Source organism: Eumetopias jubatus, unplaced genomic scaffold, assembly GCF_037043125.1.
Source record: "Eumetopias jubatus isolate StellerSeaLion01/CBP00866 unplaced genomic scaffold, mEumJub1_p1.0 scaffold_9, whole genome shotgun sequence".
Taxonomy (NCBI): domain Eukaryota; kingdom Metazoa; phylum Chordata; class Mammalia; order Carnivora; family Otariidae; genus Eumetopias; species Eumetopias jubatus.
Window position 1 is genome coordinate 109,053,225 of NW_028274815.1, and position 25,256 is coordinate 109,078,480.

General features: G+C 42.8%; 1 protein-coding gene across 4 annotated transcripts in view; it reads right to left on the bottom strand.

Moving 5' to 3' along the window:
* Positions 1-246: 246 nt before the first annotated feature.
* Positions 247-25,256, bottom strand: part of SHLD1 (shieldin complex subunit 1) — a 94,365-nt gene continuing 69,355 nt past the window's right edge. For 2 of the 4 annotated variants that reach the window (XM_028112937.2, XM_088026708.1), the window contains exon 3: positions 247-8,963. In XM_028112937.2, coding sequence (XP_027968738.1) covers positions 8,521-8,963 — 443 coding nt within the window. In that variant the 3' untranslated portion in view covers positions 247-8,520. Of the gene's footprint in view, positions 8,964-9,045; positions 9,134-25,256 lie in introns of those variants that run through there. The other 2 variants (XR_015768986.1, XM_028112938.2) reach the window with 2 other exon arrangements.

Below are 25,256 nucleotides of genomic sequence, written 5' to 3' on the forward strand. Positions count from 1 at the left end.
CCCACTGGAGACAAAGAAAATCAGAGATCAGACAGTGAGAGTGACTGGCACTTTTATGTATGCAGTAATCTAAATAATTGTGTAGCCACAATAACAAGTCTGGGGAGTGGGAAATGTGGTCATAACATGCAGAGATCATGGATTTTTAGGGGGAGAGTAGAGATCACTCACTTTGAAGCGCTTCCCATGTTCACACTATAACAGATGCTGGAAAAACCCACTGGAAACATGATGAGTCAGGAAAACTTTTGCAGTTTAATGATAAACCAATTTATTTGGAGAGAAATTCCAGTTTTTACAGGGGAGCAGCTAGTGCAGATTGAAAGAGGTTTAAGAGATACAAATGCAATGGTAGATCCTTGTTTAAATCCTGATTCAAATAAAACAACTCTAAGAAGGCATTTTTGAGAAAATTGGGAAAAACTGAACATGGACTGAGTATCAGATAACATTAAGGAATTATGGATGATTATCTTCAGGTATTCATGGTCAGGTGGTGCTTTGTTTTGTTTTGTTCTGTTGAGTCCTTATCCATTAGCGATAGATGCTCCGTTCACAAGTGAAATAAAATAATGTCGTGGATTTGTTTTAAAATACTCTAGCATTGGGACCCCTGGGTGGCTCAGTCAGTTAAGCGTCTGCCTTTGGCTCAGGTCATGATCCCAGGGTCCTGGATGGAGTCCCAGATCCTGCTCCTTGCTCAGCAGGGAGCCTGCTTCTCCCTCTGCCTCTGCCTCTCCCCCTGCTTGTGCTTGCGCTCTTTCTCTGACAAATAAATAAATAAAATATTTTTAAAAATAATAAAATAAAATACGCTAGCATCATGGTAAGCGCTGTGAATTGTGTAAGACTGTTGAATCACAGATCTGTACCTCTGAAACAAATAATGCAATATGTGTTAAGAAAAAAAAAGAAAGAAGGGGAAGATGGCAGGAGGGGAAGAATGAAGGGGGGTAAGTCAGAGGGGGAGATGAACCATGAGAGATGATGGACTCTGAAAAACAAACTGAGGGTTCTAGAGGGGAGGGGGATGGGGGGATGGGTTAGCCTGGTGATGGGTATTAAAGAGGGCCCGTTCTGCATGGAGCACTGGGTGTTATGCATAAACAATGAATCATGGAACAGTACATGAAAAACTAATGTTGTAATGTATGGTGATTAACATAACAATAAAAAATTTAAAGAACAACAACAAAAAGATGTAATGAAAGGATACTAATTAGAAACATAAAAACATATATTAAAGTATAAATGTTACTGGTAAAAGTAATATATAATAAAATTCAGAATACTCTAATACTCTTTTTTTAACATTAAAAAAAAAAAACACTCTAGCATCATACTCCTCAAAGTATGGCCTGTGGATCAATGCCTGTTTACAAATTGTGTGCTGTTGGTCTGTGATAAGTGCTGATATTAAGAGTAAGGGTTTAGAAACTGTTATGACACTTTGCATTGTCGTGGCACCCAAGCAGGGATTAGTGTCTCATTGGCCAGGGAAGAGCCCAGTCTGGGTGTTGTTGAACTTGCACGGTGAGTTGCATGTGCTGTGAGCACGAGCTGTGTGCTGGAGTGGGCCAGGACGGAATGGACATTAGACAGAAATGCCCTTCACTGTTGACAGCTGAAGAAGCAACGCTTTAGCACACACACAGAAAGGCTGGGGGCAGGGGGGATTAATGAAAAAGAATGGCAGAAGGCTGGTGGCTGTTGAAGCTAGGTGATGCACAGAGCACAGTGCTCTCTACATTTGTGAAAGGTTGAAAATCTCCATCATTTGGTTTACTAAAAAGTTAAAAAGAAATCTAGTCTGTCAAGGGAAATATTTTAAATAGGTACATTTTCAGTACATTTCATAGGTTTAAATCGACATATATAGCATATTTATAATAGGTGTGTGTTTCACATAAACTACTATAGAAATGACACACAGAATAATACATAGTTCACACAGGGATTAGGGTTCAGGTAAAACTTTATTTTACAGAAGTCGTGGGTAAACAAACAAAGTAATTTGCTGTGTCATGAGCTTGGTGAGCTTTTATTATATAATAAATTCTGATTCTATAATAAACTCCTTGAGGCCAAGGTTTCCTGTGAGATACCACTTCTGTGTCTCCACAGGACTCAACAGAGGGTACCGCAGAGTAAATGGTGCTTAATGAACACTGGCCGGTAGGCTAAACTCAGGAAATGAATTGCTCTGAACAGTAGTTTAATTCTCCATGCGGTAACGCCACACTGCTCAATCAATCTGAAAATCAATTTCCTGAATCCACCCTCATGGAGATTTGTTACAGAATGTTTGAGCCTGAGAGGGACTTGGAGCTTTGCTGATGTCCTCATTCTGCAGATGGAAATGAGGCCTGGAGGAGTTAGATGAGCCTCACTAGACATCCCGCTTGTTAATGGCAGCATTGTGCCTCTGCCGGCCCCAGTCGGACTCTTCCTTCTGCCATGATGTTTCCCAGGAGAGCCAAAGCCACCTCCTACTTTCCCCCATCCCTTACTCCTGGTTTGCAATTATATGGTTTCAGTTGCAGAAAAGAGAAAGAGTTGTCAAACTCCCTCTACCGGGAGGCTGAACAGAAGATGGGACCCCACAGAACGAGCTCATGTCATAATCAGTTTTTACCCAGGACTGGTCTGTGCCTGGCCTAAGATAAGCTCCCTAGCCTTTAGGAACTTTCCATCTCTTTGGGGAAAGAAGATGTACACATGTTCATAGCTACAGGAAGGTTCTCCTTTGTAAGATTAGAGCATAAATGAGAGGTTGGGTAGAGAAGGGATGGGATGTTTTGGAGGCCATGGAGCTCAGGCATAAGGTTTGAGGACAGAAGAGGGAAGAACACAGATTAGAAGAGCATGGGTCTGGGTTTGTGCTTCACCCTGTTGGTGTTAAGGAGCTTGGGAAGTTTCTGGCAGGTGAGGGAAATGGTAGAATGGGATCTAGTACTGACTAGATTTAGGATGACCAACATGGTAGCAACAGTGTGTGGGAATGGCTGGAAGCAGGAACCTTAAGGAGGGCCTTGAGGAGATAAAAGCTCAGAGCAGGTAATGGCAGGAGGAAGAGAAAGAAGAAGCAGATGTAAGAATTTCAATTTTTAAGCAACCTTCCCTCCCCAGAAAAAAACCTCCAAAAAAACCAACACTAACTGCCAGGTGCTGTTCTAAACACCATACAAATATGAACTCATTTGACCATCCTGAACTAGGTACGATGGTTACTTCTCTTTTACAGATGAGGAAACTGAGGCACAGTAAGAGCAAATAACATGCCCAGGGGCATATGCCAATAAATGATAGAGTCAAGATTCATACCCAGGCAGGGCCTCCCAGATCTCAGCTCTTAAGGACCACTGGCATGCTATAGTGGAATGTTTAGAAGCAGAAGTCATGATGAATCCAAATATTTTCAAGCCTGAGTGACTTAGCAAATGTTAATGCCATTGATGGATTACATATATCAAATGGGAGTATTATTAGCCTGTGGGAAAGAGGGTGCACTTGACTTTTTATACATTTTGTTTATGGTGACAAGAACACATCTGAGTAGAATGTCCCGTGGGACATTAGAACTACAGGATGAGCTTGGGGAAGACACAGTTGCAAGTTTGTTTGTTTGTTTGTTTGTTTCTTTCTTTCTTTCTTTCTTTCTACCCTTGAAAAATGTTGTGCCACTTTCTTCTGGCCTCCATGATTTCAAAAGAGAAATCTGCTGTCTTTCGAATTGGTGTTTGCCTATAACTAAGACATGCATCATTTCTCTCTGGTTGCTCTTAAGATTTTTTCTTTAGTTTCCAGAAGTTTAATTATGCTGTGTTTTGATGAGGATTTCTTTAGATTTATCCTAGTTCAGATTCATATTAGCTCTTGAGTCTGTAGGTTTTTTCACCAAATGGAAGTTTTCAGCCATTATTTCTTTGAATATTTGTTAAGCCCCACAATCTTTCTTGTCTCCTGGGATTCTGATGATATCAATGTCAATATCTTTTGTTACTGTGCCACAGATTCCTTTTCTTCCCCCACTCCCTGTTCTCTTGTTTGTCAGATCGAGTACATTTGATTGAACTGTTCTCAATTAAGCGATTCCATCTTCTGTCATCTCCACTCTACCACTGAACCCATCCAATGAGGGTTTTTTTTTCTTTTTTAATTTTGGTAGCTCTGCTTTTCAGTTCTATAATTTACACTTGGTTCTTTTTTGTAACTTCCATTTCTTTGATGAGGTTTTATATTTCTTCATATGTTTCAAGGGATTTCATAATTACTTGCTGAAACCATTTTATGGTAACTGCTTTAAAATTTCTGCCAGATAGTTCCAACATCTGATTCATCTCACTATTGGTGTCAGTTGACTATCTTTTCTCACTCACATTGTGATTTTCCTGGTTCTTGGTATGACAAGTGATTTTTTTTTTTTTACTGTATCCTGGGCATTTTGCAAATTATGTTAGGAGACTCTTAATCTTATATAAATCTTCTATTTTAGTAGGCAGCCACCCTGTTTGGGCTTTGGATTTTTTTCTTAAGGTTTACTTTTGTAGTCTATAGTTTCAGTGACCGTTTTCTGAGCCCTTGCAATGCTGTTTTGGTCTACTTTGTTCTGGTTTTGCTTAAGCTCCCACTGGATCCCTGCATGCGATGCCTACATGGATATCATTGGGCAGATACAGGGGGATGCCCTAGATCACCATCTGCCATTGCATGGAGACCTGGGAGACACCAGGCCGGCTGGCACGACTAGCACACATGAATGTATCTACATTGTTCACTTTTTATTCTAGTTTTTTTATGATTTTATCTTTTTACTTTTTATTTTTAATCCATCTAAAATTCATTTTGATATCAAGAGTGAGGTGAAGAATACTCTTCTCCCCCCGTTGGGGAGCCAGTTACTCTAAAACCATCTGCTAAAAATTCCACCTTCTCCTTACAAATTTGAAATGCTACCTTCATCAAATTCTCAATTTACATGTGCATTTATATCTATAGGCCGAACTCTTTTTCTTGGATTTGTCTACTTTTGTCGCTGCTTGAGTTACTGTAGAGTTAAAAATGTTTTCATATTTGACAAGGCTAGTCCCTTCTCTTTAATTTGCTGACTGTGTTTTGCTTTTTAAAAGGATTTGCGACATGGCTGCAGGGCAAAGACAGGCAAAGGAAGATGTGGCTTGACCTGATAGAAGTTTCTTGCAGTGTTCCAGGAGAGAGATGGTGGAACTATCAGGTCAGATAGATTATCTATCCCATTGTCTTCCAGATTTCAGTCATTTTCTGGTATACCAGCCTGTGTAATTTTTGACATATCTATATGTTGTCTGCACTGTTAACTTTTTCGCTAATTCAATTCACTTTTTAAAAAAAAGATTATTTATTTAGAGAGCGTGCAAGGGGGCAGGTAGGGGAAGAGGGAGAGGGATAGAGAATCTCAAGCAGACTCTGCTGAACACAGAGCCCAACACAGGGCTCGATATTACCGCCCTGAGATCAAGACCTGAGCTGAAATCAGGAGTCAGATGCTTAACCGACTGAGACACCCAGACCCCCTAATTCGGTTCACTTTTAAATTTTAAATATTTATATTAGGCTTATCCTACATGCTATCTGTAAAAGCACAGATTGGATGCAGTAGTTATATATTTTTCTAACATATTACACCGAAGAGATAACAATGAAAATAAACATTGTTTTTCCATGTGGTGCCTACAGTATACTGTCAGCAGCTTGAGAAACAAAGGGTCTGAGCAAACCCATCTCATCTCCAGATGAAAATCCTCACTCAGAAGGGAGCCACCTAGGTTGGCTGGTGATCTCTGTCACTTAAGCTGGATGCTGGGTGCACAGATGGGTTCAGTTTGTGAAAATCAGCAAGAGGTTCACTTAGAAAAACTTTTCTGTGTGATAGGTGTAATTCAATGAAAAATTTTAAAAGTATCTCCGTATTGTTTTGTGCTAATGGCTAGTACTAAGATCTGTGGCATGTACTCACATAGGTCATGCAAAGCAATGACTAATGAAGTGAGTAGCCGCCATACAAACGTAAAACACTGGTAACAATTTCTCTTCTTCAGAGTTGTGATGTTCCTGCAAGCAAATCCACCCTCATGGAGACTGCTGGAAAAGGCCACAGAGGATATCACAGGCCAGTCAGAATGTTCACGGGATGATAAGACGTTGGTGAAGTGATCTGTAGGGCAGAAACGGACAATAATGCCAAAGGCCAGAGCCTTAATATCCTTATCTCTTAGTCTTTATTAAAGGTAAACAGAGATAAATGGAAAATGCCATCTGAACCTCATGAAAATCAAATTAGAGAGCGAGATTGCAGGGAATCAAATTGTACTGATCTGTCACAAGCACTTACTCAGATATAAGCAAACACACGGCACACTTTTTTTTCTTTTTTTTCTTCTTCTTCTTCTTTTTTTTTTTAACCCTAAGGTGATTCTGGCTTTTAGACTTCTAAATTCTTTGGTCTCAGAGTCTGCCTCTTGCTGAGCACCCTCAGCACCCAGAATAAAAAAGGTTACAAAATCACTGATACTAGAATCTCTCTGCCAAACAGAAGTAGCTTCCATCTTCTGTTCTTTACGAACAGTAGAAAATAATCCAGTCTCCTCCTGTTAGTGGCCATGGAAACTAATCTCCAATATTTCTTTCAGTGACTGAATAATACTAAAAACCACAGCATTCTTCAGAGTCATCCATTAACTGGCTCCACACTAAAAAACAATAGAACTACCGGACCTTAAAATTCAACCTGCACATGTTCCATGATGAGTCCCACCGGTTTCCCGATTATTTGGGGGCCAGTTGAATAGGAGAAGCCCCTGGGGAGAGAGTCACATGATTGCTTGTCAGAGAAAAACCTGGAGTCTTGTTTCCTCAAGTATCTCTGAAAGACCTACTCCTTTCCTGTTTCCTACCATTTGGGTCTCCTTCCAGTGGTGTTTCTGCACTTCAGTGTGAAACACTGTTTCTTACCTCTGATTGTCTCAGAACTGGAAGCCTCAGTATGGAATTGGTGACCTTTAGAAGTCTCCTCTCTCCAGCCGAGCGTTCCTAAGAGACCTGCCTGAGAGGGCTCCCTCATTCTTCATGGACACTTGGAAGCCGATCTGTTTGCAAAATCTGCTTTCTGGCAAGCTTCTGGAGTATTAGGCCAATCAAATTTCACCTCCAGTTTCTCAGACTCTAACTGCACAGGGTTGCCAGCTTCTCGGTTTCCCCCAAAAGAAAAATGGACTTCCTTCCATCAATGTCATGTATGGGAAGGGCTGTCAAGGCAGGGATTAGCAGGAGGCCTCCAGTGACAGTTTCAGAGAGCTTGGTGCCAGGTGATGTCATTCTACCCCCTGAGTCTCGAACGGGGGTTCAGGACACGGCCGTGGAGTAGAGCACCTGCCGGCGCAAGCCCGGGCCAGCTATTTAAAACCACGAAGCAAGGACAGGACAGGGGTGAGGGGCCAACTGTTCCGAGGGTGCAGAGGGTGCTGGTACCAGGCAGGCAGAAGGCAACAATGACAGGGAGGAATCCACTTGGGCAAAGGATTCCTTTTTCTCTTCCTCCACAGACGGCCAAGGCCGTACCTCATCAGCCTGGCGTGGCCTGATGGAGCTTACACAGACTTTGGTAGGTGGTGCACATTTGTTTTCTTCACACCTTTCACACTGGCAATCTGGTGGAGACAAAGAACCTTTCTTTCTTTCTTTTTTTTTTTTTTTTTTAATTTGCGAATCTTAGCTCTTATTTTGGAGGGTCCAAATGTTCCTTCCACGCCCTGTTAGTATTATAAAACAGGGAATTCTGGCTTTGGAGAGGCAAGGGTATGATTAATATGTGATGCATCTTAAACTGTATTTAAATCTTTATATTATTTTGGGAAATACATTCTCAACCACATGGTCACAGTTTTACTACTTGGTAGGATTCTTATACTTGATTCGGCACAGAGCTTTAAATCCTTCAAAAGACTCATCTAATGAAAAAGCCTGTTCTCTTAGGTTGGGTTCTCCCAGAAGCAGACTTTGAGTCAAGGATTCAGGTACAAGAGCTTTATTAAGGAAAGGCTCCCAGGAGACACCAGTAGGTGAACGGGGAGAAGGAGGACAGGGAGACAGAAGAAGCTGAGCAAGGTGTGATTTCGTGGGAAGGTTCAGTCTTGGCCTGAGCCAGAGGGGAGTTCTGGAGAGGTAATTATGCCTCAGAACATGTCTTTCCTTCCTTGGGACAAGGAAGCTGTGCTTTTGGATTTCCCAACCAGTCAGTTGCTGGCCTTAAGTCAAAGGGAGTGGTAGGGTGGGGTGGGGTGGGAGGTAGTGTGGACACAGGGGCTATCAGGCCCACAAACACTGCTGGCTCTCCATGTGGGCTGACCTGGCTCAGGTATCAGCTCACAGGGGGCTGGACCCACAGGGCTGGCCAGAGAGGCCCGAAGGGATGTGGGTGGGGCCCTGACAGTGTGAGCCACAGGGCCATCCTCCACACTGCCTGTTCCTACCACCGGGGGCTACTTAGAGGTCTTTCATCACATTCTGCTGCAAAAGGAAACGAATGATGTCTTTTGAAAGTCCCGGGGTGGGCTTTTCATCATCCAGAGACACACCTCCTTCTCCCTGTGGGTAGAAGTGGGTGTCCTTGGAATGCCTCTGTAAGACGGAGCAGCCGTCCCGGTTGAAGATGACCTGGGCCATCTGAAAACTGCGAAGGGCGTACTTTTGGTTCTCCTGGCCCTTCAGTTCGTTGATTTTCTGAGACAGGCACTGGCAGACCGATGTGGAGAGTGGATTTCTAGCGGCTGGCTGGGGATGGCCAAACATTTCATAGAATCTATCCAGGGATTTCCGAAGCCCATCATCCTCTGCCTTGGTCTCCGTCTGGCCCTTCACACCAGGGTCAAGCCAGAAGTTCTCAGAGGTCCAGGAATCATTTTGTTCAGTATTTAGGTGACTGGTGTCTGCAAGAGAGAACACATTCCAATACTCGAACACATATTCAAAAAAGCCAAAAGCAGATGATGTCTCTTCAATTCACCACACCTACTGCTTTCGGGTGACTGGTAATGGGCAGGATTAGCTGATTCCAGAATTGATTCCCAACCATCCTGGGGTTATTGCCACTTGTTTGCTCAAAACAAGAACATCTTATTTGCATGTTTCAGGAGTTCTTCATCTATGGTCTTTGCATAGAGGTTCAGGGTAGCTGTGAATTTGAATGGGGAAAAAATTGTATCTTTATTTTCACTAACCTCTACCAGAAATTAAGCATTTCCTTCCATAATAAATGTAGGCAACAAACCTATTAGCAGCAGTACCTATGACTTTGCAGAAGATGTTTTTAAATATCATTTATGCCTATCACTATGCTATGGACTGAGGTGTGGCCCTCCAAAATTCATATGTTGAAGCCCTAATCCCTAATGTGACTGTATTTGGAGATGGGGCTTTTAGGAGGTTATTAGGGTTAAATGAAATTGTAAGGGTGGAAGCCAAATCTGATAGGAGTGGTGGCTTTATAAAAAGAGGACGAGATCTCTCTTTCTCTCTCTGTCCACGTGCAGGGACTGAGGGAGTACCATGAGAGGGCACAATGAGAAGGTGGCCTTCTCGAAGCCAGGAAGCCCTTCCCAGAACCCAGCCATACCGGCACTGTGATCTCAGACTTCCGGTCTCTAGAACTCTGAGAAAATAAATTTCTGTTGTTTAGGCCACCCAGTCTATGGTATTTTGTTATGGTGACCCAAGGAGACTAAATTACCACAGTTATTAGATGCCTGATACTAGATCTTATTATTTAAGCATTAATTTACAAAGCATATATTGGAGACTCTTAACTATAGGGAACAAACTGAGGGTTGCCGGAGGGGAGGTGGGTGGGGAGATGAGGTAACTGGGTGATGGGCATTAAGGAGGGCACGTGATGTAAGGAGAGCACTGGGTGTTAAATGCAAGTGATGAATCACTAGATTCTACCCCCGAAACTAATAATACAAATGCAGTTAAGACCCCTCATGTAGACAGTGCTGGGCATTTACACAGTTCAGATATTGTCTTTCTCTATTCCCTACAGTAATCCTATAGACTCTTTGTCTCTCAATTAAAATTACCACCTTTATGTTTTTAAAAGAGTAACAAATAAACTAAGTGACTTAATAATAGACAATACGAAGCCAGAATTGGAGCCAAACCCTAGTCCCTGATCTCACTTTCTATACCTCCCTGGGAACCCTAATTCTTAACACGGGAATCTCTCAACTCTTCTGTAACAAAGGACTTTCCTCTCAATGTGTTCTAGGAAAGATCCCACACATATAACTTGCAGAATTCCTTATGCACCAACCAGTTTTATTCTTTATAACTTTATACTTTAAATCAAAATATTATATTTTCTTTTTCTGCTCTGATAGAAGCTTTACTAAATTACTAGCTTGAGTTCCACATACACGCCTCTCACCCCCACTAACTCAATTAGTAGCTATCATAAAAATATTTGCACTGCTAATGATGAAGAAAATTGTGTGATACAGTGGATGGTTTTAGAAAAGGAGAAGGGATTTGGGGTTTTGCCTCTAGTTTCGCTCCCAGCTAGACAGCATACTACCTTGCTGAGCTTTGGCTTTCTCATCTACAAGAGTTTCAGTAAATGTTTGAGGACTTCCGCGGTAAGACAAGGAACAGAGAAGTAGATAAGCCAAAGCATCCAAGGATATGGACACATGTGGTATGAGACACACGTAGGCCCACACATGGACAGGCATTCACTGGCCCACCATATAAGAAGCCCAACAACAAAGCACTTAGCCACCTTGAAGAATGGCTGATTCCAGGGTGGTTACAGGAAAGTACACCATGAGACTGGTATTTTATTGTTCTAGAATGGTCAAATACTGATGCGGGCTTGTCAAGGGGGAGTAGAGGCCAGCTCAAAAGGGATCACCTGGCCACATCTGGAACAACTTGAGCATCAAAATAAAATGATAGTAACAGATGACAGACCATTTATTAAAACAGAAAACCATGAATCCATAAAATAATTGAAAGTTTGCCGAGGAACAGGATAGTTGCAGTCTCAGAGTACTTCCCCCTAAAATACTTATTAGTCACAAATGGAAAAAGAATAACTGGCACATATCACCTCAATCGAGTGACCTAAGTGAGGGACCAATCGAAATCCTGTTGCCACGTGACCAGATGCAACAGGAAGACCCTGAGCCACTTCTCTGATAGTCCTGCCAAAGCAGGACCTGAACCCAATTAGGAGGAAGTGGCAGACAAAACCAAATTGAGGGACATTCAGCAAAAGGACTGGCCTATACTCTTCAGACGTGCCAAGGTCATGAGAATCCACAGAAGAGTGAGCAAGGCTGTTCCACACTGAAGGGCACCAGAAAGACATGACAACTAAACACAGCACATGATTTTCACCTGGATCTTTTTACTATAAAGAACATTCCCAGGATCGACTGAATGGGAGCTGAGGATTAGATGGTAATAATGTACCCCGCTAAACTTCCTGATTTTGAGAGTTTCACTGGGTTATGGAAGAGAATGTCCTTGTTCATAGGAAAATCAGGGGTGGTGGGCATCAGGCCGGCAACTTACTCTCAAATAATTCGTGGGGGAAAAAAAAGTTCTTTGTATTGTACTTGCAAGTTTTCTATGAGTTTGGGATTCTCTCAAGAAAAATAATGAAAACAAACCTTTGGAGGAATAATTGTTAAAACTTCATTTGGTAGCCTACTTTAATATTAACACAAACAAACAAACAAACAAAAGCCTTAGCCCAGGGCTTGGCAAACAGTCCTTATCTAACAAATGGTAGTGGCTATTACAGAGCCAAGGGGAGAGGGGAGCGGGCAAGGGGTCCCACAATGGCAGGATGAGCTGTCCCTTCCCACCTTCTTCCCCAAAAATGATCTGGTCCTGGGGACCTAAGGCAGGAAGACAGGGGCTGAGAAGGGTCAATGGGGAGAGTGGAAGAGAAGGAAGACCCTCAGCAGTGACACTGAGAAAGCTGGGGAGTTCCTCAAACTGCTACCTGAGGCAGCCATTGACCCAGAACCCTCCCAGTAGCACAGCATGTACTTGTTAAGGAACTGGTCAATAACTGATTTGAACCCCATGGCCTAAAAACTGGGCTTGTCTCCTCCGTTTTTCATGTAAATATCAAGCAGATTGCAACTCATTTTCAAAGAAACCCTCCTTCCCCTTTCCAGAAGAACAATGACAACATGGGTTGAGTTATTTACTACATCAGTTCTTTTGAACACCGTCCTCAGTCGTTGACTTCCTTTTAAAACTTGCTTTACTACCAACAACAAAGCTATCTCTCTAATCATGTGGCTGTTGGCAGCCTTTCGGATATCTGGGATTTCTTTGCCAGCAAATAGAGTTAATTGCTTTTCTTTTCCTGATGCGCCTACATATGGACAGCATGGCGATCTTGGATAACTCAGTTCCTGCATCCTCACAGCTAAGTTCAAACTGCACCTTATTCTTATATTTACATAGCCCAGATCTGTAGGTCTCTCAACTTGGGACAGTAACGTCTACTCTAGGGAGAGTCTGGGGATGTTTGTGTGTCAGTGATTGGAAAATGCTACTTGTATTTAGTGAGTAGGGTCAAGGATGTAAAAATCCTATAAGGCACAGATCAATCCCATCCAACACAGAATCATCCTCCCCAAAATGCCAATAATGCCTCTTACCCCTTGAGAGGAACAGTGGCTCAAAGGATGGATTCTGGAAAGAGTAGGAAATGAATGCTGAATCCCACTGTGTTGTAATATATTGCTTTGCCTTGCTCCCAGGCACCTTTGCGGTTGATCCCTGCACAGCGCCTTTCTTGCTGGTACCCATTTGTACCATGCATTCCTCCCTTTTCAGACCTTGAGACCATTTTATTTTTCTCAGCAAGGGCCCCAGTCCCAATGATTTTGGCATTATCTAAATTGAATGGAATTTCCCTTTTTTTTTTTAAGATTTTATTTATTTATTTGACAGAGAGAGACACAGCGAGGGAGGGAACACAAGCAGGGGGGAGTGGGAGAGGGAGAAGCAGGCTCCCCACCGAGCAGGGAGCCCGACGCGGGGATCCCAGGACCCTGGGATCATGATCTGAGCCGAAGGCAGACGCTTAACGACTGAGCCACCCAGGCGCCCCTGGAATTTCCCTTTTTATCGCAATTTGCTTCCAACATGAATAGAATTTCTTTAGGAATTGACAAGAAGAAAGGGAGGATGGTGCTGGGTATGGCCATGCTTTTGCATGCATTGTTTCAAGGTCACCTATCTACCAGAGCATCCGTTTGTTAAATTTTCCTTCAACCGGAGAGAAAACGGCTAACATACAGATGTTTGGGACTCTTACAAACCTAAAAGTATTTTTACATCTTTTGGAGTTATAGATGATAGTTTGTTCAGTAATGCCAGGCAATCAATTAGCATGGAGGATTTGAGATTAATGGTTGCATTCTGTGAGGCGCCATTAGCCGGTAGAAACCCAGATGTTTAATGGGGGTTTCTTCTAGAGAATCTTCCATGGCTACGTCTGTGGTTGATAAGTACGCAGCAGGATTTTATCTCTGTGAAACATTTTAGTTTTCAACTTTAACACGTTTTTCCTAAATGGATTTGATATTTAGAATTCTGTCTCCCTCATGCATCAGCCTCAATAGCCGCCCACTCCACCTTATTTGTTCAGACTTTGTTTTACTCGCAACTGCTAATTGGGAGGATCTGTGGTTTCAAGGCTGCACAGAGCCGAAAGACATCAAAGACTTAATAAAAGAAGAGACTTATCAGGATTTAAGAAAAGAAGGAACTGTGGCTCATACAGTCTCCTTTTATGTTACTCAAAGGGAACGGCTGCCCCCTTTCTCAGGGGGGTGCATGGCACACTCCTATGTGTGGCCCCACTGCTTTGGTTCATCTGTTGGAGGCTCCTTGGGTTCTGTGTGGCTCCAAGTCGTGGGTGTGAGAAGAACAAGGTGAGTGGGGAGGGGGCATATCCTGGTCATCAGTGGTCACAGATTAACACAATTTGGATGCACTGACGCCTCTCCTTTATGAGAGCAGTCAGACTTCCGAGGCCCCACAGGCTCTCTACATGGGTGACACTATTGTTTTTAATATATTAAGGGCTACTGCCCAAGGATCTGGAGCCCCACTCTGCAGGCCGCATCTCCCTGCCCAGATCTTTTGCTCCTTCCTACCCTCTTCTGTTCCTCTCACCCTTGCCACTCCACTCCATAACCTGCAGAGGAAAAGAGGAGGGAACAGCATCACTAGGTGAACAAGATTAAGTCCTATACCTCCAGCCCCACACGCTGCGTGAAAATCTGAGTGGAGCAACACCTCTGCATCATTGCCTTGAGAAATCTGGCTCCCTTTTCAGAACCTCTGCAGCTGCTGTTCCTCTGTGTGGAACACGTTTTCTCCACATTTCTGCATGGTTGGTTCTCTCATGTCCTCAGGTCTCGGTTCAGATGTCATCTTCTCAGTGAGGGCTCCTGTATCAGTCAGGATGGGCTGGGTTATGTTACCTAACAAGCAAGTGCCAATTCTCAGGGGCTTAAACAACAAAGGATCATTTCTCACTACTTACAGCCCCGTCTCATACCGGTAGATCTGTGTCATGCTTGCCCTTTACCCGGGAACCCAGACCAACGGGGCAGCTACCACCTCAACATTGCTTAGTGACGGTGGCAGAGGGAAAAGAGCCCAGGGGAGCAGGCAGTGACTGGGAAAGCCCTGTCACGTCTGTTCACAAATCACTGGCCAATGTCAATTCATATGGCCAAGCCTGATTTTAAGAGGATGAGGGTGAAAAATTCTTCTGTAGGGGGAGGCAGAGAGTATTGGTGACCAATCATTCTGTATGAGCCACAATTCCTTCTTTCCTTAAATCCTGATAATTCTCTTCTTTTATTAAGTCTTTGATTTCTTTCGGCTCTGTGCAGCCTTGAAGCCACAGATCCTCCCCATGTGTGCCTTCCCTGAGCACATTATTTAAAATGACCTTTCCCTCACTCCTCTAGGTCCTGACTGTCCCTCTATCCCTTCTCTGCCTTGTATTTCTATATAAACATAGTAGCATCTAATAATGTATGATTTATTGTCTGTCTTCCCCAGCTTATGGCATTTGTTTCCCTGGATACCTGCTGTACCCCAGGGCCTAAAGCAGTGCTAGCACAAGACAGATACATTGACAACTTTTTTTTTTTTAAAGATTTTTATTTATTTATTTGAGAGAGAGAATGAGAGATAGAGAGCACGAGAAGGAAGAGGGTCAGAGGGAGAAGCAGACTCCCCGCCGAGCAGGGAGCCCGACATGGGACTCGATCCCGGGACTCCAGGATCATGACCTGAGCCGAAGGCAGTCGCTTAACCAACTGAGCCACCCAGGCGCCCCTACATTGACAACTTTTTGATGGTCTGTTTCACTTGATGAATTTCATTTTCAAATAAAGATGTAAAGGTGCATGATTACTAGGGTGAACAGTAAGGCGCCTGGGAGGTTTGCTCAGGACAACCCCCGTTGATGCCTGTTGTCTCAATTAATTATTAATAGCACACTCGTTCACTCTCAAAAGGGCCCTGGGGCACACGATTCATTACATGTATACACGTATCATGATACAGCCATCACATATAAGTTCCTGCCATACATCTTATGTCCCGGGGGGCTGAGTTTTGATGCCAGAGATCATCCCAGTCTGTGGGTTAAATAATAAGGTGTCTACACACTTTTTTCCCCTAAACTTTCTATTCTACTGTCCTCCAAGACAATCTCCCTTTCCTTCCCCTTTGTTTTCACAGCAGTCTTTTCTCCTACCCCTTGGCTGTCCAAGAACTGTTTGGTTTCTGCCCTGCAAGTAAAGGGCCTCAATTCACTATACCCCATCGGTAACTCACTCTGATTCCGCTTTCTGGTCTCACGTGACTTTCCAGCTCAGTACAATAACACCGGCATTGGAGTTCTAAGGTACCTTATTCTCTGTCTCTTTAATAACATAAAATTAATGACCAAAAAAATCAATAGGCTTACGCCTCCTTTTGCCTGATAGCATCTGCAGCTTGTACATTTTAGAATTTGCAACTGTTCCTTTAAAGGACAAAACCCGCAGACTCACAAAGGGGCGGGGGCAGGGTGTGGATCTCAAGATATTTAATCCAAATTAACACTTCAAAGGATGGGTGGTCTGGTCAGGTGCTTTTGAAACTGCAGTCTGAGTCTGTACTTGTTTACATCTGAGAGCTAATCCTGATGAATCACCCAGAGGGGAGGTGGCATATGCTGTCACCCTTCCTCCTAATGGTGAACAGATGCAAAGGGCAGAAGCTAGGGTCCTCTAAAAGGCAACTGCCGAGAACAAAAATGAATGCTGGAAAAAGCCAAAAATATGTGTGATCGGTGAAGAGCCCTAAAATTAAGTGCCCGGGGCAATTAATAAGGCTCATCTCTGCCGTCTGATTGGTAAGCTATCTTACTTGCACCTTGGCATTTTATATTTTCTTAAGAAACTAAAATATTCTGAAAATTACAGAGAACTAGGATATGCAAGTTCACACCACTTCACATTGACAACTACCATATTGTCATATTTGCTTCAAGTCTTTTTTCTTAGTAAAGAAGGAAGCATTGGGAAGCCTGGGTGGCTCAGTCGTTAAGCGTCTGCCTTCGGCTCAGGTCATGATCCCAGGGTCCTGGGATCCAGTCCTGCATGGGGCTCCCTGCTCCGCGGGGAGCCTGCTTCTCCCTCTGCCACTCCCCCTGCTCATGCTCTCTCTCTGACAAATAAATAAATCTAAAAAAAAAAAATCTTAAAAAAGTAAACATTTTAGTGATGGGTGAAACAGGTGATGGGGATGAAGCAGTGCACTTGTGATGAACACCGGGTCGTGTTGAATCACTCTATAGTACACCCGAAACTAATATAACACTGTATGTTCACTACACTGGCATTAAAATCAAAACAACAAAAAAATGAAGTAAATATTTTAATTAAAGTTGACCACTTCCACATAGAGATTCATTCCTTCTAGGCCATTTTTATTTATGTCTTTTTTTAAATTATTTGTTTTTAAAGATTTTATTTTTAAGTAATCTCTACACCCAACGTGGGGCTCGAAGTCACAACCCCGAGAACAAGAGTCACATGCTCTACCTATGGAGCCCGCCCTGTGCCCTTTCCGGTCCGTTTCTATACCTTACGTATATTATGTATCCCTAAGCAATACCGTGTTGCTTTGTGTGATGTGTTAATTTTATTTTCCATATACAAAGTTTTGCTTTTTTTCACTACACTTTATGATTTTTTCCTTCCCGCCGTTGTCGATATTATATATGAATCTGCTTGAGAGTATTCTAATATAAGAACATCCTGCATTATTTTTCATCCATTTCATTCTCTTGCGATGGCCATGTGGGTTGTGTCTAATTTTTCCCTATCACAGTGAGCCCCCGGTACCTGCTTCCTGTGTACTTGCTCTACATCCAAACGCAGAACTGCTGAGTTGAAAGGAACATGCGTTTTCAATGTCACCAGAACCTGCCAAATCACTCTCCAGAGTGGCTATGGCACTCCCACCACCAGGATCTGGGTTTCCCTGTTTCTCCACAGCTTTGCCAAACTCTGCTACTGTTGGGCGGGCGTATCCAATCCAGGCTCCTCACTTGGGGGTCACATTCCCTCCTCACTCAAAGTGGCCGAGCTGCTGTCCAGACGCTCAGCGGGTCTTGGGTCTCCTATACTGTGAAAAATTCATCTTCTTCACCCTTTTTCTACTGGGCTTTGTCTCTTTTCTATCTTCTTTTTAATGGCATACAAAATGAATTACAGAGAAAACAGTATATTTGACTTTTCTCCACTTGATCTCATGACTTGATTATCCCAGAGGCTGGACAAAAGACCTCCAGGTTTGTTTTTGTTTTAATGGCAAACCTTCTCAAGTAAGACAACTTTCACGGTGTCAGTTTATCACTTCCAAAAAGTGATACTGTGTCTCTACTCCATTTAGTAAAAAAGTCACGCACCAAGCCGGATCCAGGGGCAGGGCCAACAGCCGGCTCACTAAGTCTCTTTTTCCCGACAAGAGAATTGAGACAAAGACCAAGTCTCCAGAATCACTTCATGGTGACTAGACCACGGACAAGGCTAATCTGCTTATTAATTTTCTTCATTAAAATGATCTTCATGTGGCTAACCTTTGCCATAATTAGGACCACACTGGCCTTGATGAGCCAGGCAGGGGCGTTCTCCCTCCATGATTCAGGTAATACGAGTTTGGGAATCACAGGCCCCGATCCTAAAAATGCTTAACAATTCTCTTCTTTGGTAGGAGATTAAGGCTTAGCCTGAGGCTTGATTTAAAACAGCTTCGTTTTGCATGTTGTTAAGTAATAACCAAATTAAAGGATCAGAACCTGACCTTTTGCAGCTAGAAAAGCCTTGGGGGATTATCTGGTTCAGCTCTCCCATTTTCAGGACCAGAATCTGGGAGCTGGAACAAGAACTTGGATCCCCTGACCTGGTCCAGGTTCTCGGGCACGGCTCTTGGGCACTTCTGGACCTGGAGCCCCAAAAGGGGACAAGAGCGAAGGCTGTCAGACCAGGGAACCTGAGACAGAATCTCCTTCAGGAGCCATTGGGAATTAGGAGCTTCCCTGCAACACTTAAAGCAATCATTTAAAAATGTTTTTCCCCCCAGCTAAATGCTTTTTTTAAATCTCATTTTACATAGGATGTTTCAGCAGATTTGTTTCATACCATGGCCTAGATAGTAAGGCACAATCAGGGGCAGAAAAGAAAATCAAATGATTCTGATCTAGGTTGCTATGGCAACGTTGCTATTTTTGAATACAATTGTTTACTTAAGCAGAATTAAGTTCAATGTGAGCAGCTAATTAAGATAAGGCTTGAAACTAACCTTAACCTTCGCTGTAAGAAAAAAAAAAGCACTTTAAAAATGATGCTTGAAGTGTTGCTGGAGACATATTTAGCAGAGGGTTCATCTCCCTTTGCTGGGGAAGCAGAAAACTGATTCTTTTTTCTTGAAGAGGAACGGGGGCCTACTCACCATCTGTCCAAATCCACAAGTCAATATTTCCTAATTTTAAGAGATAAAGAGGAACAGAACAGAACTCTTACCAAAACAGAGCCAGTTCCAGTGTTGACATCAGCAAACTTGCTGAGACTGACGGACAAGGAATGTTTGATGCTTTCCTATACACAATAGTATTTTTGTTACATGCATATTTATGTAAACAGACTTCACTCCACATCAAATCAACATTAGGTATATCTGTGAAGTAACAGGTTGAACTGTAAACAAACACACCAGAGGGCAAAGGTATAGCTGAGCGCCCCCCCTTCAGAGTAATCACCCTTGGGAGGCCAAGCTCTTATTTTCAAAACGCTGACATCACTGAGAACATGCTGGAGCCTCTCAGGAAGTGTCTCCACTTCCCCTGGAAGCTTCTGGATGCCCTCATTGGTGGCAAATCTCCATCCTTGGAGGACAGAATTATCTTCTTGGAAACTGTCAAAAGGCATTAAGAGTAAAAGCTGATAAATAATGTAGGTGATCAAGCAGGGTAACATGCAAAGAGGTAAAAAGCAAGGTTCATCTCCAAAAAGAAATTGCTTTTTCTTTTTTTTTTTAATTTTATTATGTCATGTTAGTCACCATACAATACATCATTAGTTTTCGATGCAGTGATCCACGATCCATTGTTTTCGTATAACACCCAGTGCTCCGTGCAGTACGTGCCCTCCTTAATACCGGGCTCACCCATTCCCCATCCCCTCCTCCCCTCTAAAACCCTGTTTGTTTCTCAGGGTCCATAGTCTCTCACGGTTCATCTCTCCCTCCGATTCCCCCCCTTCTTTTTCCCTTCCTTCTCCTAATGTCCTCCATGATATTCCTTATGTTCCACAAATAAGTGAAACCATATGGTAATTGACTTTCTCTGCTTGACTTATTTCACTTAGCATAATCTCCTCCAGTCCCATCCATGTTGGTGTAAAAGTTGGGTATTCATCCTTTCTGATGGCTGAGTAATATTCCATTGTATATATGGACCACGTCTTCTTTATCCATTCATCTTTTGAAGGGCATCTCGGCTCTTTCCACAGTTTGGCTATTGCGGACATTTATTTGTTTTTTGGGTGTTGAGTTTGAGAAGTTCTTTATAGATCTTGGATACTAGCCCTTTATCTGTAATGTCATTTGCAAATATCTTCTCCCATTCTGTGGGTTGCCTCTTTGTTTTATTGACTGTTTCCTTTGCTGTGCAGAAGCTTTTTATCTTGATGAAGTCCCAAAAGTTCATTTTTGCTTTTGTTTCACTAGCTTTTGGAGATGTATCTTGAAAGAAGTTGCTGTGGGCGATGTCAAAGAGGTTACTGCCTATGTTCTCTAGGATTTTGACGGATTCCTGTCTCACGTTGAGGTCTTTCATCCACTTTGAGTTTATCTTTGTGAATCGTGTTAGAGAATGGTCAAGTTTCATTCTTCTGCATGTGGCTGTCCAATTTTCCCAGCACCATTTATTGAAGAGACTGTCTTTTTTCCATTGCCTGTTTTTTCCTGCTTTGTCAAAGATTATTTGACCATAGAGTTGAGGGTCCATATCTGGGTTCTCTATTCTGTTCCATTGGTCTATATGTCTGTTTTTGTGCCAGTACCATGCTGTCTTGGTGATCACAGCTTATTAATATAGCTTGAAATCGGGCAACGTGATGCCCCCAGCTTTGTTTTTCTTTTTCAACATTTCCTTGGCGATTCGGGGTCTTTTCTGATTCCATACAAATTTTAGGATTGTTTGTTCCAGCACTTTGAAAAATGTCATTGGAATTTTGATCGGGATGGCGTTGAAGGTATAGATTGCTCTGGGTAGCATAGACATCTTAACAATGTTTATTATTCCGATCCATGAGCATGGAATATTTGTCCATCTTTTTGTGTCTTCTTCAATTTCTTTCATGAGTGTTCTGTAGTTCCTAGAGTATAGGTCCTTTACCTCTTTGGTTAGGTTTATTCCAAGGTATCTGATGGTTTTTGGTGCTATTGTAAATGGAATTGTTTCTCTAATTTCTCTTTCTACAGTTGCATTGTTTGTGTATAAGAAAGCAACTGATTTCTGTGCATTGATTTTGTATCCTGCCACATTACTGAATTGCTGTATGAGTTCTAGTAATTTGGGGGTGGAGTCTTTTGGGTTTTCCACATAAAGTATCATGTTGTCTGCGAAAAGAGAGTTTGACTTCTTCTTTGCCAGTTTGAATACTTTTATTTCTTTTTGTTGTCTGATTGCTGTTGCTAGGACTTCTAGTACTATGTTGAACAATAGTGGTGAGAGTGGGCATCCTTGACATGTTCCTGATCTTAAGGGAAAGGCTTTCAGCTTTTCCCCATTGAGGATGATATTCGCTGTGGGTTTTTCATGGATGGATTTTATGAACTTGAGGAATGTTCCCTCTATCCCTATACTCTGAAGAGTTTTAATCAGGAAAGGATGTTGTATTTTGTCAAATGCTTTTTCTGCATCAATTGAGAGGACCTTATGGTTCTTCTCCCTCCTCTTATTAATGTGTTCTATCACATTGATTGATTTGAGAATGTTGAACCACCCTTGCTTCCCGGGGATAAATCCCACTTGGTCGTGGTGGATGATCCATTTAATGTATTGTTGGATCCTACTAGCTAGGATTTTGTTGAGGATTTTGGAATCCATATTCATCAGGGATATCGGTCTGAAATTCTCCTTTTTGATGGGGTCTTTGCCTGGTTTGGGGATTAAGGTAATGCTGGCCTCATAGAATGAGTTTGGAAGTTTTCCTTCTGTTTCTATTTTTTGAAACAGCTTCAGTAGAATAGGTATCATTTCTTCTTTGAATGTTTGGTAGAATTCCCCAGGGAATCCATCAGGCCCTGGACTCTTGTTTTTTGGGAGGTTTTTGATCACTGCTTCAATCTCGTCACTGGTTATTGGCCTATTCAGGTGGTCAGTTTCTTCCTGTTTCAGTCTCGGCAGCTTATAGGTTTCCAGGAAGGCCTCCATTTCATCCAGATTGCTCAGTTTATTGGCATATAGTTGTTGATAATAATTTCTAATAATTGTTTCTATTTCCTTGGTGTTAGTCGTGATCTCTCCCCTTTCATTCATAATTTTATTACTTTGGGTCCTTTCTCTTTTCTTTTGGATAAGTCTGGCCAGTGGTTTATCGATCTTATTAATTCTTTCAAAGAACCAATTTCTAGTTTCACTGATCTGATCTACTGTGTTTCTGGTTTCTAATTCATTGATCTCTGCTTTAATTTTAATTATTTCTCTTCTAATGTGTGGCTTAAGCATCGTTTGTTGCTTTTTCTCTAGTTCTTTAAGGTGTAGAGTTAGTTGGTGAATTCGGGATTTTTCTATTTTTTTGAGTGAGGCTTGGATGGCTATGTATTTCCCCCTTAGGACCGCCTTTGCAGTATCCCATAGGTTTTGGACTGATGTGTTTTCGTTCTCATTGATTTCCATGAATTGTTTAAGTTCTTCTTTGATTTCCTCGTTGACCCAAACATTCTTGAGCAGAGTGGTCTTTGGTTTCCAAGTGTTTGAATTTCTGCCAATTTTTTTCTTGTGATTGAGTTCCAGTTTTAAAGCATTGTGGTCTCAGAATATGCAGGGAATAATCTCAGTCTTTTGGTATTGGTTGAGACCTGATTTGTGACCCAGTATGTGGTCTATTCTGGAGAAAGTTCCATGTGCGGTCGAGAAGAATGAGTATTCTGTTGTTTTAGGGTGGAATGTTCTGTAAATATCTATGAGGTCCATCTGAGATCCAGTGTATCATTCAAAGCTCTTGTTTCCTTGTTGATTTTCTGCTTAGATGATCTGTCCATTGCTGAGAGTGGAGTATTGAGGTCTCCTACAATTAACATATTGTTATCAATATGACTCTTTATTTTGGTTAACAGTTGGCTTATGTAGATGGCTGCTCCCATGTTGGGGGCATAGATATTTACAACTGTTAGATCTTCTTGTTGGATAGACCCTTTAAGAATGATATAGTGTCCTTCTGTGTCTCTAATTACAGACTTTCGTTTAAAATCTAATTTGTCTGATATAAGAATTGCTACCCCAGCCTTCTTTTGAGGTCCACTGGCATGGAAGATGGATCTCCATCCCTTCACTTTCAGTCTGGATGTATCTTTAGGTTCAAAATGAGTCTCTTGTAGGCAGCATATGGATGGGTCCTGTCTTTTTATCCAATCTGCAACCCTGTGCTATTTTATGGGAGCATTTAGGCCATTCACATTGAGAGTGATTACTGAAAGATATGAATTACTTGTCATCATGTTGCCTGTGAAGACGTTGTTTTTATAGATTGTCCCTCTAAATTTCTGTTGTATATCACTCTTGGGGTCTTTCCCCTTTTATAGAACCCCCCTTAATATTTCTTGCAGGGCCAGCTTAGTGGTCACATATTCTTTCAGTTTCTGCTGGTCGTGGAAGCTCTGCATCTCTCCATCCATTCTAAATGAAAGCCTTGCCGGATAAAGTATTCTTGGCTGCATGTTCTTCTCGTTTAGTAGCCTGAATATGTCTTGCCAGGCCTTTCTGGCTTGCCAGGTCTCTGTGGATAGGTGTGACGTTATTCTGATGTTCCTCCCTCTGTACCTAAGGAATGTCTTCCCCCTAACTGCCCTTAAGATGGTTTCCTTGGTTCTAAGATTTGCAAGTTTTACTATTACATGCTGGGCCGTTGGTCGGTTCTCCTTGATCTTGGGAGGGGTCCTCTCTGCCTCTAGGACGTGAATGTTTGTTTCATTCCCCAGATTAGGGAAGTTCTCAGCTACAATTTGCTCAAATACATTTTCTAGTCCTCTCTCTCTCTCCATTCCCTCCGGGATTCCAATTATTCTGACATTGGAATGCTTCATGGTGTGTGTCACTTATTTCTCTGATTCTACTTTCATGGATTCTGAGTTGTTTTTCCCTGGCCTCCTCTTTTCCCTTTTTATCTATTATATTGTTTCCAGGTCGCTTATTCGTTCTTCTGCCTCAGTTACCCTAGCTGTTAGATTATCTAGATTGGATTGGATCTCATTGATAGCATTTTTAAGTTCTGCCAATTCAGCTTTCATTTCTGCCCTTAGAGACTCTATGCTGCTATTAATTGATTTCTCCATTCTAGCCATTGTCTTCACAATTGCTAGCCTGAAATCCATCTCCGACATCTTGGTTATATCTGCATCTATTTGTAAATCTGCTGCATAAATCATAATCTCTGAGTCTTTCCTATTTTGGGGGCTCCTCCTCCTAGTCATTCTGTTGAGGGGTGTTTGAGGGAATGTATAGGGTCCAAATTATTGACCAGAACCCAAGCAAGATGCACCTGTTTTCTTGGGACCTTAGGGCTGCTGGCCTCTTATTTTCCCAGCCTGTCTTCTGGGGGAGGGGCCTGCCGCGCTGTTACTCAGGCAACCCTGTTTGGGCAGAATTGCCCTGCCCCCCTGTGGCGGGGGATGGGCTCAGCGGGAATCAGTTTTGGGGGCTTTTGTTCTCTGGCAGCTTTCCCTGGTGGCTTTCCGTGTCTCTTCCGCGAGTCAGAGCAGAAAAGACCGTTTCCAACCCTCTGCCTCAGAGCAGAGAGATCGCAGTCTGTTCTTCAGTGAGCTCTCCAGGCCACACCGTCTCTGTTTCTGTCCTGCTGCTATAAACTGCAGCGTCCTGGGTTGTGTGCCCCTCCGCAGCGCCCCCAGTCCTGCCTCCGGGTCGGGGCACATCTCTGCCCCTTGTGCTTCTAAAACCACCAGCTACCCCAGATTGCAGGTGCGACCCCACTGCTCTGGGTTTCCGCCCCGGGGGCTGCCCTAAAGTCCTTTCCCCTGCCGCTACCAGTCTGCGAGTCTGTGCCTGGTCCCCAGCGTGCGAAGCTGTCACTCACCGGCGGTGTAGGATCCCCACAGCCAGGCTCCGTCCCGCCGCCGTTTATCCTCTGATATCTGCCCTGGGAATCACGGCTCCCCGCTTTGTACCTCAAAACCAACCGCCTGCGATATTCTGTTTGTAGAGATCCAGATCTTCTTACATCTCAGGCTGGTTTTGTGGGTGCTCAGAGTGGTCTGGTAGATATCCAGCTCAATTCCGGGGACCAGTTGAAATAGGGTCCCCTATTCCTGCGCCATCTTTCCTAGTCAAGAAATTGCTTTTCTTACGTTTCACACACTAGTTCTTACAAAGGAATTCCAAA